The sequence below is a fragment of the Sceloporus occidentalis genome, unplaced genomic scaffold (assembly GCF_023333645.1).
Source record: "Sceloporus occidentalis isolate IW3139 unplaced genomic scaffold, rSceOcc1.0.p SCAF_6, whole genome shotgun sequence".
Taxonomy (NCBI): Eukaryota; Metazoa; Chordata; class Lepidosauria; order Squamata; family Phrynosomatidae; genus Sceloporus; species Sceloporus occidentalis.
Window position 1 is genome coordinate 59,174,263 of NW_028316986.1, and position 14,284 is coordinate 59,188,546.

A 14,284-nucleotide genomic window follows, 5' to 3' on the forward strand; every position below is an offset into this window, starting at 1 on the left:
AGAACTTTTTAATCTCCCAGCCAGTGTGGCTAATTCTTCTGTTTCTAGTAATGGGTTCTCTGAGTAAGGTATGGGTTACAATAAGGCAATACCTGCCACAGAGGCCTGTGGCTAGTTTGGGATAGTCTGGTAATGAATCTTCCTTGCAGCTAAGAAGGTTAGGTGATGCTCACAAAACATGGCTCTCCTGGATCTTCATTTGCAACCCCCCCCCCCCATTTTAAGGAGGCCAGGTGTGTGTGAAACATGTGTGAGAAGAACAACAGGCTGTGGTTTTGAGAAACAGAGGTAGATACACAGAGTTGATTGTGAGCTCTATAAGCATTTTAAAGTGCAGCTGTCTCCTTAGGGACTTGAAGTGGGAGCAGAAGACCTTGGTTATTTGTTGGAGTTTTCAGAAGTACTGTTACTTGTGTTCAGCTTGTATATTTGCAAATGAGCACATTTTGTGATATGCCAATAACCCATCCTCCCATAACCTCCTTTGACAGAAAAACAAGCCAAGACAATTGCTGGACTCTTGCAACTACTCAGTGCCCTAAGAACTGGGATGTGCATAATGCCCTGATGAGATATACAAGGAGCTCTGTGGAGGTGGACAGTTGATTATTCCTATTTGGACAATCTTCCAGGCATTTCATTCTGTTACCAAGTATGGATTTATATAAAATTTTGGGTGCCATGCGGTCTGAAGCCATGACCCCTGACTGACCCCACAGCAAGCTGCCATTAATCAAAAGGTGAGCAGACCACGTAGCCAGCTAAGTCTCAGAAAAAGGTTGATTCAAACCTGTAAGAGGAAGTTTTGTGAGTTGCTAAACCAGATTCGCAGACCCTCTGCAAGGAAGACAATAGATATGGCTTCCTCACTAATGAGCCAGTGATTAACTTAACAGCTCAGCCATCAAGGTATCTGCTCTCTTGAAAAGTGGCAGACCTCTTGCATTGTGCAACCATTGTGTAAAAGCTCAGCTTAGACAAAAATAAGCAATCAACGCCTTTGTCCCGACAGGCAGCCGTAGCCTGAGGATAGGTTTAGCCCTATATAAGGTCCCAGTTTCCAGCCTTCCAGTGGGCTTGTCGAGCTTCCAGTTCCGAGCCTGAGTTCCTAGAGCATCCTGCTCTGCTGAAATCACTTGAGCAAAACCAAGCTCACTGTCACCGGGCTTCTAAGTTAGCTTTGCCCGCCAGAACCCAGCTCCTAAGCCACCGTGGCCACTCTTTCCTTTCCCCTTCCCGCGGCCATGATCCACTATCCATCCTACATCTCATCCGGTTCCTTGGAGAAGACGTCTAAGGTAAATATTCCCAACGGTGCCTCTCTCTTCCTTCCTTTACTTCCCGAACTCACCCCTCCCTTGCTATAGCATTGAATGTGTGTGTGTGTGATCCCTTTTGTTGTGTGGCTTTAATAAATGTTCATATTTTAATTGCACCTCATTGGCATTCTAGTCTCTTTCTCTTGGGGGTGGACTAGGCAACCTCTGGTATACACTAAGGGACAAGATCCTGTGCGTGCGTTGTTAGGACACGCCTCTCGTATTTGAGCTAACTAAAATTCCCCTAATTCGATCCTTCCTAACAATTCTACAAACCAATTTGTTCTTTTCTTGGCAGCCTACTTAGTCACTGTTGTTCTGGCAGAGACCCTGCTCCTTTTGGTCTGGGAACTGATCATTTTCCTTTTGAAAGCTGCCAAGTTGTTTGCCTTGTTAAATCTGATGTTTTCCCTCACTGCTGTATAAAATGTTAGTTTGACAGCTGTTTAATATACTGATGTTGATACAGTGCCATCCCCTCTGTCAGATCACACATTTGAAACAGTTAACGGAGCCACATTCAAGTGATCTCTTTACCTGTGCCTTAGCATGATACTGGCCTGTTTTTGACTTCCTGTCTTTAAAAGCAAAGTGTTATTTATGATTGTGTTCATGCCAGAAAACCCATCTATCTCACTTGTTTTACACCAGTAGCAGAATGTACTAAGTTTCGAAATCAATGGAAACACATTTTCCTTACATTCCACCCACAACACTGTGCACTTTCTCTCCCGCTCTCTTCTGTTTCACTTACCTGTCATTTTTTTTCTTTTCGTGCTGCTCCTTCTCCCAGGTGCTTGTAAATAAAATCAATAATTTGCATTGGTTACCTCAAAGATACCTAGTTAAGAATGGGTGACATTAATAGTGAGGTGAGACGTAGCAAAAGCACTCAGAATATAATGCAAAGTTTGACGATACAATATCAATATGATTTCAGGGAAAACATATCAGTATAACAATAATCCAAGTTCATGTTCCATCTACAGGGGCAGAAAAGAAAGAAGTTGAATGATTCTGAGCTGGCATCCAGGACGAAATTGATCACACCCCCAGAACAAGAAATTGGTGATTGGAAGGCAAAAGTAGGAAAAGAGCAAAAATTGTTGGAGAATTTGGCTTAGATCAAGAAGTGAAGCAGGAGAGCAACTTACCAAATTTAATAGGCCCAACAGTTTGCTCATTCAAATACATTCTTCATACAACCAAACAGATGGATGTATACATGGATGTCACTGGATGGCCAGTATAGTAATCAGATAGATTGCGTAATTGGAAGCAGGAGATGAAGAAGCTGCATTATCTCTGCAAAACCAAGACCAGGAACAGATTGTGGCACAGAGAATATGGAGGGCAGTAGGATAAGAGGAATACCACAATACAGATGGAATGATTCAATCAAGAGAGCCACAGTCCTGAGTTTGAAAACTTGAGCAGGACTGTGAATGACTGGGGCTCTTGGAGATCTCACATTTATAGGATTGTCATTAAGCCAAGCCTGACATGATGACAAATAAACCTTGAAGATCTGTGACTGCATTAATATAAATATTTTCTCCTGACAGATCACAACTATTTCATTGGGGTTATTAAGAGCTCAGTGTTAACAAATGGTTTGATATACAGAATCCAACCTGGCCTACTCCATGTGTGTTGGACTGGATGAGAGGTTACGAAAGTTGTAATCCAGATGCTCTAAATGGTGTCAGGTTGAGGGATGCTGATGCAAACTCTCCAGTGCTGCTTTATATAACCTGGTTACATGGAAGGTCTTTGCAAATAAATATAGGTATCTGTGCAACATCATGTTCCAAGTTCAGAGGACACTTCCCCTGCCATTTCAGGGTGAGGCTCATAGCCCATCCATGCTGTGCAATCTGTCCAGATGTGTATGTGGGTTCCCACTAACTGCTATCAGCTGTTTCCCCATTGATAGGTGAGGAATGTTGATTGGAGATGCATACATCATCAAACATATACTCTATCACTGTCTATCCTGTTAGCAGAAGTGAAGCTGAAGTGGATGAAGTCATAGCAAAGTGATAATGTTTTGCCTGAAAATGGGAATTCCTGGCAGCCTGCTAGTACAATCAGGATCATTGCCTCCACTGTAATTAGAACAGTTATAATGTTCTTATCATTATGTTGTATTCCTATAATTTTGTTACAGAATAACTGTAATAATTGGTATTCCAGATGTCTGATGTTGTGTGCATGTATGTGTATTTTTCTTTATCTCAGGACATTCATTTATTCATTCCTGACAAGAGGCAGGCCCTTCCCATTGAAGATGCTGTATTTTGGTGCGCTGTTCTGTACCTATAATGGTTTCCTTCAAGGTTACTACATGATTTACTGTGCTGAATACCCTGATGACTGGTGCAACAACTTAAGATTTACTTCAGGTAATTATAGTTGTGTGATGTCAAACATCTAGACATTTTGAGCTCTGCCAGAAGTGTCACATCTAAGTGTGTAATCACAAGGGGGGCAAGTACATTATTTGTTTAAATGTCAAGACAAGAGTTTGAGTAACAACAACAACAAAAAAGAACATTTTTGCAAAATCTTTAGCCATTATAGATCATCCGGAGACATGGGGCACGGGGTTATCAGTACGCTGATGACACCCAAATAGTCTTCTCTATGTCTCCAACTGATGCAGTGACTGAGTATGGCGTCTCTCCTCTCGTGGCCTGTCTGGAGTCGGTAATGGGCTGGATGAGGGAAAACCGACTCAGTCTGAATCCAGAGAAAACGGAGGTGCTCGTGATAGGTTCTCCTGGCCCGGGGATGGCGGTGGTTCCACCTGTCCTGAACGGGATCACACTTCCTGTGAAGGACACTGTACGCAGTCTGGGGGTGCTCCTTGACTCGTCGCTCCACCTTACATCTCAGGTGGATGCGACAGTCAGGAGCACCTGTTATCAGCTTCGGCTGATTCGCCAGCTGCGTCCCTACCTGGGCCAGAGGGACCTTGAAACGGTAGTACATGCTCTGGTAACCTCTCGATTCGATTTCTGCAACGCGCTCTACATGGGGCAACCCTTGTACCAAACTCGGAAGCTACAACTGGTACAGAATATGGCAGCCAGACTGGTCACTGGCATATCCAGGGCCAGCCATATAACACCAGTGCTTAAAGATCTGCACTGGCTGCCTATTCGCTTCCGGGCGCAATACAAGGTGTTGGTTATAACCTATAAAGCCCTAAATGGCTTGGGCCCAGGATACCTAGAGGACCGCCTCTCCCCATACAATCCGCCCCGCACACTCAGAACATCTGGGCAGCAGCTATTGAGGGTCCCTGGAGCAAGATTGGCCTCCACATCTAGGAGGACCTTTACCATCTCAGCCCCGACCCTCTGGAATTCGCTGCCCGGAGAGCTCCGCTCGGCCACCTCCCTAACCCAGTTCAAGAAGGGATTAAAAACCTTCTTGTTTAAGCTAGCATTCCCAGATACAGGCTCCAGTTAGTCTTCCCCCCCCCCCTCCTCTGACAGCAGTAGTATGCTGGCCAGAACCGGTTTTTAATTGTGATTTTAACTGTAATTTGTTGTTTATTGCTTGTATGTATTATGTATTGTGTTTTGAATGATGTTGTTCACCGCCCTGATTGCAAGAAGGGCGGTATAAAAATAAAACTTTTATTTATTATTATTATTTTATTATAATACCCAAAGATTTTTGTTTATATTGCAACATACTAAAATAAAATATATACATTTGTATTGAAAAAGTCCAACCATTAGAGGGAGTTATTTGTGCATTTCAAGCAAACAGTTATTTAAGAATTTGCTTCTTGCAGCAGCTTCATGATTTCTTCTATGTTATGTCTCTCCTCGCTCACCCTTTTACTCCAGTACAAAAGATGCTCTAGGAGTGAACTCAAAGTCAGATGAAGGCCTGGTGTTTTCTGAATTAGGCAGTTCCTTTTATATCCATAAGCTCCATTCCATAGTTACACCTTGTAACTTTTCATTTATACTGGAAGCTTGAATATTGTATTCTATAAGTACAACTGAGGAAATGGAATTTAAAATAGTTAGACTTACAAGTGCCACAAGACTCCTAATACCTTCTTCTTTCCTTCTTTTTCATTCCAAAAACACTTGCTGTTCTATAATTAAGGAGCAAAACAACTATATATCTATTGTTATGTGCCTTCCAGTTGACTCCGACTTAGAATAACCTTCTCCTAGGATTTGTTTGGCAAGATCTGTTCAGAAGAGGTTTACTATTGACACTGCCTTCCTCTTAGGCTACATCTACACTGCAGAATTAATGCCGTGTGACACTGCATTAATTGCCATGGCTCAATGTTATGGAATTCTTGGATTTGTAGTTTTGTAAAATATGTAGCCTTCTGTCAGAGAGCTCTAGTACCACAACAAACTTCAAATCTCAGGATTCCATAGGATGGCACCACGACACCTAAAGGGAGGTGCCAAACTGCTTTAATTCCTAAGTGTGGCAACAGCCTTAAACTGAGTCTGACATTCCCAAGGTCACTTCTATGGCTAAGGAGGATATATTTCTCACATTTTATTAATATTTAGTGGAGAGTAATACCATAAATGTGCCAGATCTTGTTTGATCTTGGAAGTTAAGCAGAGTAAGCCATGGTTAGTATTTGGATGGGAGTAGGCTATATTTCAAGGAAGGAACTAGCAAAATCACATCTAAGGATTCCTTGCCTAGGAAAACCTTGTGGAATTCATAAGACCACCCATAAATTGAAAGGTGACTTGAAGACATGCAGAAACATACATTTATTTATTTATTTAGTGTGGATAGATATTTATTATTCATGCTTTAATACTCAACTAGATATTCAAAGTCTATCCATATTTATGTTGTAGTCTTCATAGTGTTCATATAAAAGTGACTCACAACTTTTCACCTTTGCTTGCTCCCTACTGTATCTCAAGCCCTATATATTACATATGCTGTGCATATGTACAGGTTGAGTATCCCTTATCCAAAATGCTTGAGACCAGAGGTGTTTGGATGTTGGATTTTTTCAGATTTTGGAACATTCACATATACATAATCAGATACCTTGGAAGTGGGGCACAAGACTAAACACAAAATTCACTTACGTTTCATATACACTTTATATATAGCCTGAACGTAATTTTATACAATATTTTAAGTAATTTTGTGCACGAAATAAGGTTTGTATAGTACACTGAACAATCAGAAAGCAAAGGTGTCATGATCTCAATTTTGGATTTTAGAGTATTTTGGATTGTGGAATACTAGATAAGACAGTCATTTGTTTATATTCCTTAGTGTTTCTGATTTGTAATACAAACATTCCAGATATGATCTGGTCTCTTGATGCCACAGTACCTTTTCATCCACAAGTTTTCAATATTCACCTTTTATTAAAAGGTATATTTATTTCCTTATTTAATTTATACCTTACCTATCCATTGAAAGCTGAACTTAAGGTGGCTAAAAATAAAATACAGATAAAAAACTATACTCAAAATACTAAAACTCATTGAGTACAATTACAATGCATGCAGTCAAAACAATGCACATATGTCAACTGCATATTGATAAATAAATAAGTGGGAGAATTTCACAGTTAAAATCATTTCTGGAAGACACCAGTGTACATGGTCTCATCCAACTCTATGAATCTATGATTCTGTGCCAAAAAGCTGGCTGAATGAAAATACAGAAGGACAAGAGAAATGAAGCAAGTGAAACCATGGCCTCTTGTGACAGATAGTTTCTAGGCTTGGGAGCAGCACCGAGAAGCTTCTCTCTCTTATGTCTCTGTCAATTGCATATTGATAATGGCATGAAAATCCAGGCAGGAGTTCATCAGGCACACACTACATTGTTTTATTTTATTTATTGTATTTATACAATATGGGTGTTCATTGTCTATTGTATACCTCTTCAGGGTGATGCTGCTGCTGCTGCTTCCTCTTATTTTTAGTGTTAGAATGTAAGCAGTTCATAGGTGGCAGTGGTGGTAAAGTGCCTAAATTCCGCTAGATCCTGGACAGATATTGAACAATAAGATACCTCCTGAGCTTAGGCATCCAATCTAACCAACACAGCACAAAAGCAACAAGGAAAGGAGGGGGAATGAAGAAAGTAGTAGCAACTTCTTTCACCAATGGGTGGATCCAGGCTAGAACAACAACAATTTCTTACCTGCCTCTTCCCATGGATCGAAGTTGGTAACAACAACAATTAACAGATAATCTGGTTAAAAAGACATTGATTAAAACACACATAATTAAAAGAACAAGCAAGATGTACACATATCAAAACATATTAAAACAATCCACATTGACATTGGTTAGAACACACATCAATTAAAAGAGCAATGAAGGTATACACATATTAACACATATTAAAACAATCTACATTTAATTCTAGTTTTAGTATGTATTTGTCCTAGAAGTGAATGGTGAAGCAACACCCTGTTACTGTTCCTTCTCTGGATGAAGTACAGTGCCATGTTGTTGTGTCCCCATATCCTTCCTGGGAGGCCAAGGATAGCCTGAAGGATGAGTGTGGCCAGGATGTTCTAATTATGCTTAACAAAAATAAGTGTTTAAACATAGACATTAAAGCAGGTGGCCACCCAAAGTATAAACACCTCATTTTCTTTCTTTAGGCCTCTTGTTGTTTCTGTTTGGCATAGGAATCAATATCCATAGTGATCACCTTCTACGCCAACTAAGAAAACCTGGAGAGTTCACATACAAAATTCCACAAGGTATGTTCTTCTTTTCCAAGGATTTTATCACATGGGGGGAAATCAGGCGTTTAAAGGGCACTTTCCTGGGACATTTGTGCAATCGCAGGAAAAATTTTCCCACACATCACGATTAAAGAGGACTTATCCTGGGAAGAACCAAGAATGCTCCAGAAACAAATCATTCATGGGATTTCCCTGTGAATGATTTATTGCTGGAGCATTCTTGAGTCTTCCCGGGATAAGTCCACTTTAATCATGACGTCATGCTGGTTGGGGGATTCTGGACATTATAGTCCAAAAATATTTTTTCCAAACTCTGACCTGTATCTTAATTCTTAATGGGCTTTTCCAGAAGGCAAAAAGTCTCTGGAAGTATTTAGATTTTCCAGTTCTTTTTGTTTTGACTTTTCCTGTTTACTCATGGTTTTGCATCCAAATGTTCTTGATAATCCTGGGTTTCCCTCCCCCTTCCTTGAGTTCTTTCTGCTCTGACTGATCACAGGTCACATCTAGACTCAGAAATTCTTTCAGAAATTGAATTTTATAAATTTTCAACTGAGCCCTTTTTAATTATTATTCAGGTATCAAAGCGTGTTTTGGCACTAGTTAAGCATTGGGATCATTCTCTTTGATTGTCAGTATTCCTCTTTCCCTCTCTTATCTCTGTTGAATCTCCTGTCCAGGTAACCTTAACTAGTTTTTCGACAACAGTGTCAGCCAGCCATGGACAGGTACATTTCATTTTAGGAAGTGTTGAGTCAATTTAAACTGACTAGGAGAGTGGGAAAAGAAGTACTTGTAAATGCTGTGATTTCCTTTGAAATACTTTAGGATACTTCAAAAACATAATGTAGATTTCAAAGTGGTAAATCATCATCTTCATCATCAGAATGGACAGCAACAAAACCAGTTACTTCCTTGTTTTTCCAGTCCAGATTGTCTGCCTGCCTAAGCTGTTATTTTGCATCTAGCGCCAGTTGGTGGATCTCTGGGTTCTAATCAAAAAGTAAAAACACCACACAAAGCCTAAGTCTCCCTTTCTTTGAGAAAGCTAAATTTATTCTCTGGCATGTCTACTTGGTTTGTGTCTGTCTGCAGTTTTCAGATAATAAACTTCTCTCTTGTGTTAATTTTCCACTACTGTTGATCAAGGTGGTTATACTCTTCAAATTAGTCCTTTTGACTAGTACTGAAGCCCAAACATTGCTTCCCTTCGACCTCTACTACCACTGGCCTAACAAAAGGGGTTGGGTAAGAACACTTTACAGCACCTTTCTCCATAGGTATTGTCCTCAGCAGTTCTATTCTGGATAGCTAAAAAGATGGTCTGTTTGGAGCAGAATCTGCTGTAAAAGTGGGGCCAGGCAGATGCTTCTGAAAAGCTTCCAGACCTGGAGAGGAGCAGAACAAGAAGCCATTTTATGCCATTGTTTGCTATCTACTACAGACAGGAACTGGTATCTTGGTTCTGTCGATGTGATCAGTCTGTGAATCTGATCTTACAATAATGAACAATTAGAGTTAAAAAGTAGTATACAATTTTTCATATAACATGGTTTTTTTAAAATTCAAAGGATGGAGCCACTTTGCCCTGATTTGGCTTAGTGTTCAAAGGAGCTGAATCAGTCTCTTAGCCAGTGGCAGCTCATTGTCCAGGGTATGTTTTTCACCCTGAAATGATGGGGTAGGATGTTCCCCCTTCTCTGGCCACGGATTGCCTATGGTCCTTGCATGTCCAACTGATAACCTTCTAAAAGGTTAAAAGATATGAGAATCAGCTTTTACTGTTTAAATGTGCTTATACAAGTTCTCTTTCATGCAGGAGGACTCTTTGCATATGTATCAGGAGCAAATTTCTTTGGTGAGATAATAGAATGGTTTGGCTATGCTATAGCAACCTGGTCCCTACCTGCCTTTGCCTTTGCTCTTTTTACACTCTGCTGCATTGGGCCACGTGCTTACCACCACCACAGGTATTCAGATGGTTTCTGTCTTTTCTTATTTTCATACTTCCTGCCTAGGAAGATAATTATTACTTAAGACTGGTTCAGCATTCACTATTTGATCAAGAGATGAATACACAGTTCATGGGAGAACTGGTTGTCACAAATCAGAGAGAGAAGTTTTACATTGCTTCACATTACATGTATACCTAAATTAATAAAGCAGATGCATTCCTGGGAATTACAGGAATACTTCATTTACAAAGCCTCTATTTTCTTCACTCTCCATCACCATAATCCCAGTGCCAATGCTAGGTAGAAGACAAGGAGGAAAAGGAGGATGGAGCATAAAAAGACATTGTAAAAAGGAACTTCTTTGTCAGATTAAACGGGCGCTATGAGGCGCCCCGTCACATGCGAGGGGCGGCGCTTTCAAACGCCCCTCGCCCCTCGCACATGACGAGGGCGTAAAAATGGTGGTGCCCTATACACATGGGCGCTGCCATTTTGACGTGACGGACGTCACCCAGGTGACATCACGAATGTGCCAATGGCACATTGCGGCGTCACTGGCGCGCCGGAAAAAGAAGCCGCTTTTATATATCTGCTGTGGCTTGCCAGCGGCACAAATGGCACCACCACCAGACCGTCCTTTAAGGATGGTCTGTAGTGAGCCGTAGTTAACTAAGGTATGCCTGTATCTGTATATAGGGACCAGCTATATACAGCATGGAGATGGAAGTGACTAAATTTTCATTACATTTTTTTAAAATTAATAACAGTTTCAGAAGTGGAATATGTGGAGAAGCAGTTGAGAATATGTATCTTTTAATTATTTTCCAGTCAGGTATATGGAATGAAAACACAGCAAGGGTGGAGAGGGGGTCTGACCTTTGCTTTCTACTCAGTTTTCTCTGTTGAAATTGCTCCTGCTCCTATCCTTAAAGCCATTATTTCCCTGTAGCAAAAGCACAGATTTACATATGTTTTTGCATGTATTGTCAATAGCAGGTAGTTATCAGTTGCATGTTTTTAGCTTTCCCGAACATAACAGGAAATGTTATGAGCCTGTTCCTCCTCTTCCCCCTGCTCTCCCGAGCCTTCAGTTGCCTCTCCAGACCTTCAACTGTCTCCGGAGAAGTCCTGCTCCCAGAAGTCCCCCACCCGAAAATCCTGTCCCACTCCCGGAAGTCCCACCCCTGGCACTGGGTAATACCCGGTGCTGAAACGCCATTGGGAACTTGGTCTCTAAAAGGTTCACCATCTAAGGGCTTCATGGTTTCGCATCCAAACTTTTTCTTGAAAATCCCTCCTCCCTCCTAATGATCAGGTGGTTTAGTATAATCTCTAAAATGATGTTCTCTTAGTATTGACCCTCAGTTCCTTCAATATGAAAACCCACTGAAGGTTTCTTGTCATACCTTATTTTTGGATATCTTTTCAAAGAAAAGAATAGAGATCTGAGAAATTCTCAGATTCTTCAAAATAATAGAAATCTGAAATTCAGCTTTCTTAAAACAGTTTTTACAAAATTATTGTATGATATAATATTGGCTATTTGTATTTTTATGTTGTATCTCATTTCTTCCAGGTACTATGTTAGGACCTTCACCTGCTACCCAAGATCAAGAAAAGCCTTGATTCCTTTTATTTTCTGAAAGGCAATTATCTGGAAGTTGGGTTTTTTTAGTGTCAATTTACTATCTAATTTTATTTTTATCATTATTATTTAGTGCAACATGCCATTGTACATTTCAAAGGGAAATAATCTATCATTGTGTAATATTGCCATGTGCTCTGAGTTTTTGCTGTATATAGATAATTATATCTTTACCACAAATGGATAGTGTCTTAGGGCCAAATTAGAAGCCATAGACTGTTCTGTTACTTTCTTTCCAACTGTTTAAACAAAAATCTACAGCATCAACAGTGTGGTTTGGTACTTAATTCTTTTCCACTGCACCATTCTTCTGCTCCCCTGGTGACTGCTTTCCTCACTATGGGAGAAAGAAATTATATCTCTGCATCTTTTATCTACTGAATGGAAAAAGCAATCTTGTGATGACCAGAAATAGAAAATCATGGTGTTCTAGGATAGATCTGAAGGCATCTAGCCTTCTTAGGCTGAGCTGGAATCACAAGAACTTGTATAGTTTCACATTCATGTTTTGCATCAACAGAGTCATTTGAGGCCTTATATTGTCCTTTCAGGCTCCACCCTGTTCTTGAAGAATGGGAAACCTTCAAATAATAGACTTTGAGCCTGAAACTTATCATTTGCCATCTCCCATCATGTGCCTTGTCTGTACTGCTGAGGAAGCCACGGGGAATGGGGGCCTCTTGTGTAAAGGGATACAATACAGAGCTTGTGAGGAGGGGGGGGTCATTTTTGGAGTTCAGCTCCGAGAATCCCACTTCTGTCTGGGTGTTGGGATTAAAAAAAAAACCTTCTCCAAGTTCTGGCTCTTCAGAGGTAGCCATCTTTGGGATTCACAATTCGAGGTTCTTTGACTGATGTGGTCTGGACAAGATTCAGTGTTAGGAATTGGCAGCCATATCTCTGCAGCTTGCAGTGTTAGGAATTGGCAACTCACCCAATCTAAAGGAATCCTACTTCTTTCTGTCAGACACCTGTTAAGTGGTGGCTGGCTGATCCCATATTGGCCAAGCATTGAATCCAATCCAGGCTTTGCTTGTCTTTTAAATGAACTCTCCTTGGTACTGAATTCTATACACAAAATAGGTTCAGTACCATGGATCTCTCCTTTGGACTAAAATTCAGAATGCACAGAGATTGGAACCATTCGTTGTTACTGCTCCTGTCCACTACTCAGGATCACAACGAGGGACTGGAGGACTTTCAGTGGCTAGATCATAGGGAAAAAAAAGTTAAGGAGGCTTCTCCAACCCCTCCCCTTACCTCCAGTTGTCTGCTCAACCCATGATTTTTGCAAAGGTGCTTTTCATTAGAAAGCACAACAACCCTGAAAGGAGAAAAAGCAAACCATGGGAAACATGAAGTTTGGCCCTTAAGTTATAAAGTACAGCTGCCCTTCAACATGTTATTTCCCCCCCCCCCACCCCCATCTTCATTGCAGAGATTGCCAGTCAGGAGTGTGCTTTGGAAGAATGACCGTACTTTTATCACTGTCTGTCTGTACCAGCCACTGCAGGAGCCATTATAGTTAAGAAACTTTTATCAGGAAGGAAAAAAATTAGCGTGGGGGTAATTGTAGCCCTACTATTAAACTCCTGTGTTCTTTCCCATAAACACCGAGAGATAATTCCACAAAGTAGTGTTTGATTCCAAGATCTCTTGATGATGGGATACACACACACACACACACACACAAGCTGGGTTGTTATTGGAACTAATTAGAATCAAGAATGGGTGTAGTGTTCCAAAAGCACACAAATAATTAAATTGGACGTGCCATTCCCTTGTAAAACATGGTTCATGAACTGACTATGAACTCATATAACAAAACAGTGATTGAACTTATTGCAAACTCAGACTACAGTTGTGCTAAAAGGCTTGTTTAGCAGTCTGTTTTAACAGAACAATGTAATAGCATCTTAGATTATATGATGTGTATGTTTGTTTATGGTTTGTTTATTCATGATCTGTTCAAGATATCCTCTAGCTCTTCTGAATGCTGTGGGATTTTTTAAAAAACATACGCTTTTGTTTATATTGAAAGACAAACCATATCATGTGCTCAGCCATAATAATAATGAAATATAATAAAGCATCTACAAATCACTTGGCATTGTATAAAATAAAGCAGGCTCTTCCCTATAGGCATATATTTTAAGATACAACAAAACACATTATAAAGAAAGGAAAAGTTCACTTGGCTTGGGAAATCAGTTAGCATGTCAAACTGTTAATCATGATTAGAATTGACTAAGCATAACACTGCATAAGTTGCTTCCTGTTCATAGAACTGAGAAAGAAATACCAATCTGCACATTCTGTTTAGGAACGGGAGTCCAACAACACAGGAGGACTAAAAGTTTCCCATCACTGCTTTAAGGATTTTATTTATTTATTTCATTTATAGCCCACCTTTCTCCCAAAATGGGATTCAAGGCAGTTTATAATATTTTTTAAAAGGTCTAGCTAAAACATTAATTTCCAAACATTTTAAAAAATTAAATATGTATTATTAAAAACCTGATTAAAGACAGCTAAAAACACTAAAACACATATATGTTGGAAGCAATGGCAGTTAGTGGCAGCCATGTAAATTGGGCAGTGAATCTACTCCAGGTTTTAGTCCAAACATCAG

At 40.2% G+C, this 14,284-nt stretch overlaps 1 protein-coding gene across 1 annotated transcript in view; it reads left to right on the forward strand.

Annotated features, from left to right (window-relative positions):
- Nucleotides 1-12,093, forward strand: part of LOC149310802 (3-oxo-5-alpha-steroid 4-dehydrogenase 2-like) — a 39,872-nt gene extending 27,779 nt beyond the window's left edge. Inside the window, exons 2-5 of the mRNA XM_089528388.1 lie at nucleotides 3,561-3,724; nucleotides 7,966-8,067; nucleotides 9,872-10,022; nucleotides 11,584-12,093. Of these exons, the coding sequence (XP_089384514.1) occupies nucleotides 3,561-3,724; nucleotides 7,966-8,067; nucleotides 9,872-10,022; nucleotides 11,584-11,650 (484 nt within the window). The 3' untranslated portion in view covers nucleotides 11,651-12,093. The remainder of the gene's footprint in view (nucleotides 1-3,560; nucleotides 3,725-7,965; nucleotides 8,068-9,871; nucleotides 10,023-11,583) is intronic.
- Nucleotides 12,094-14,284: the final 2,191 nt, after the last annotated feature.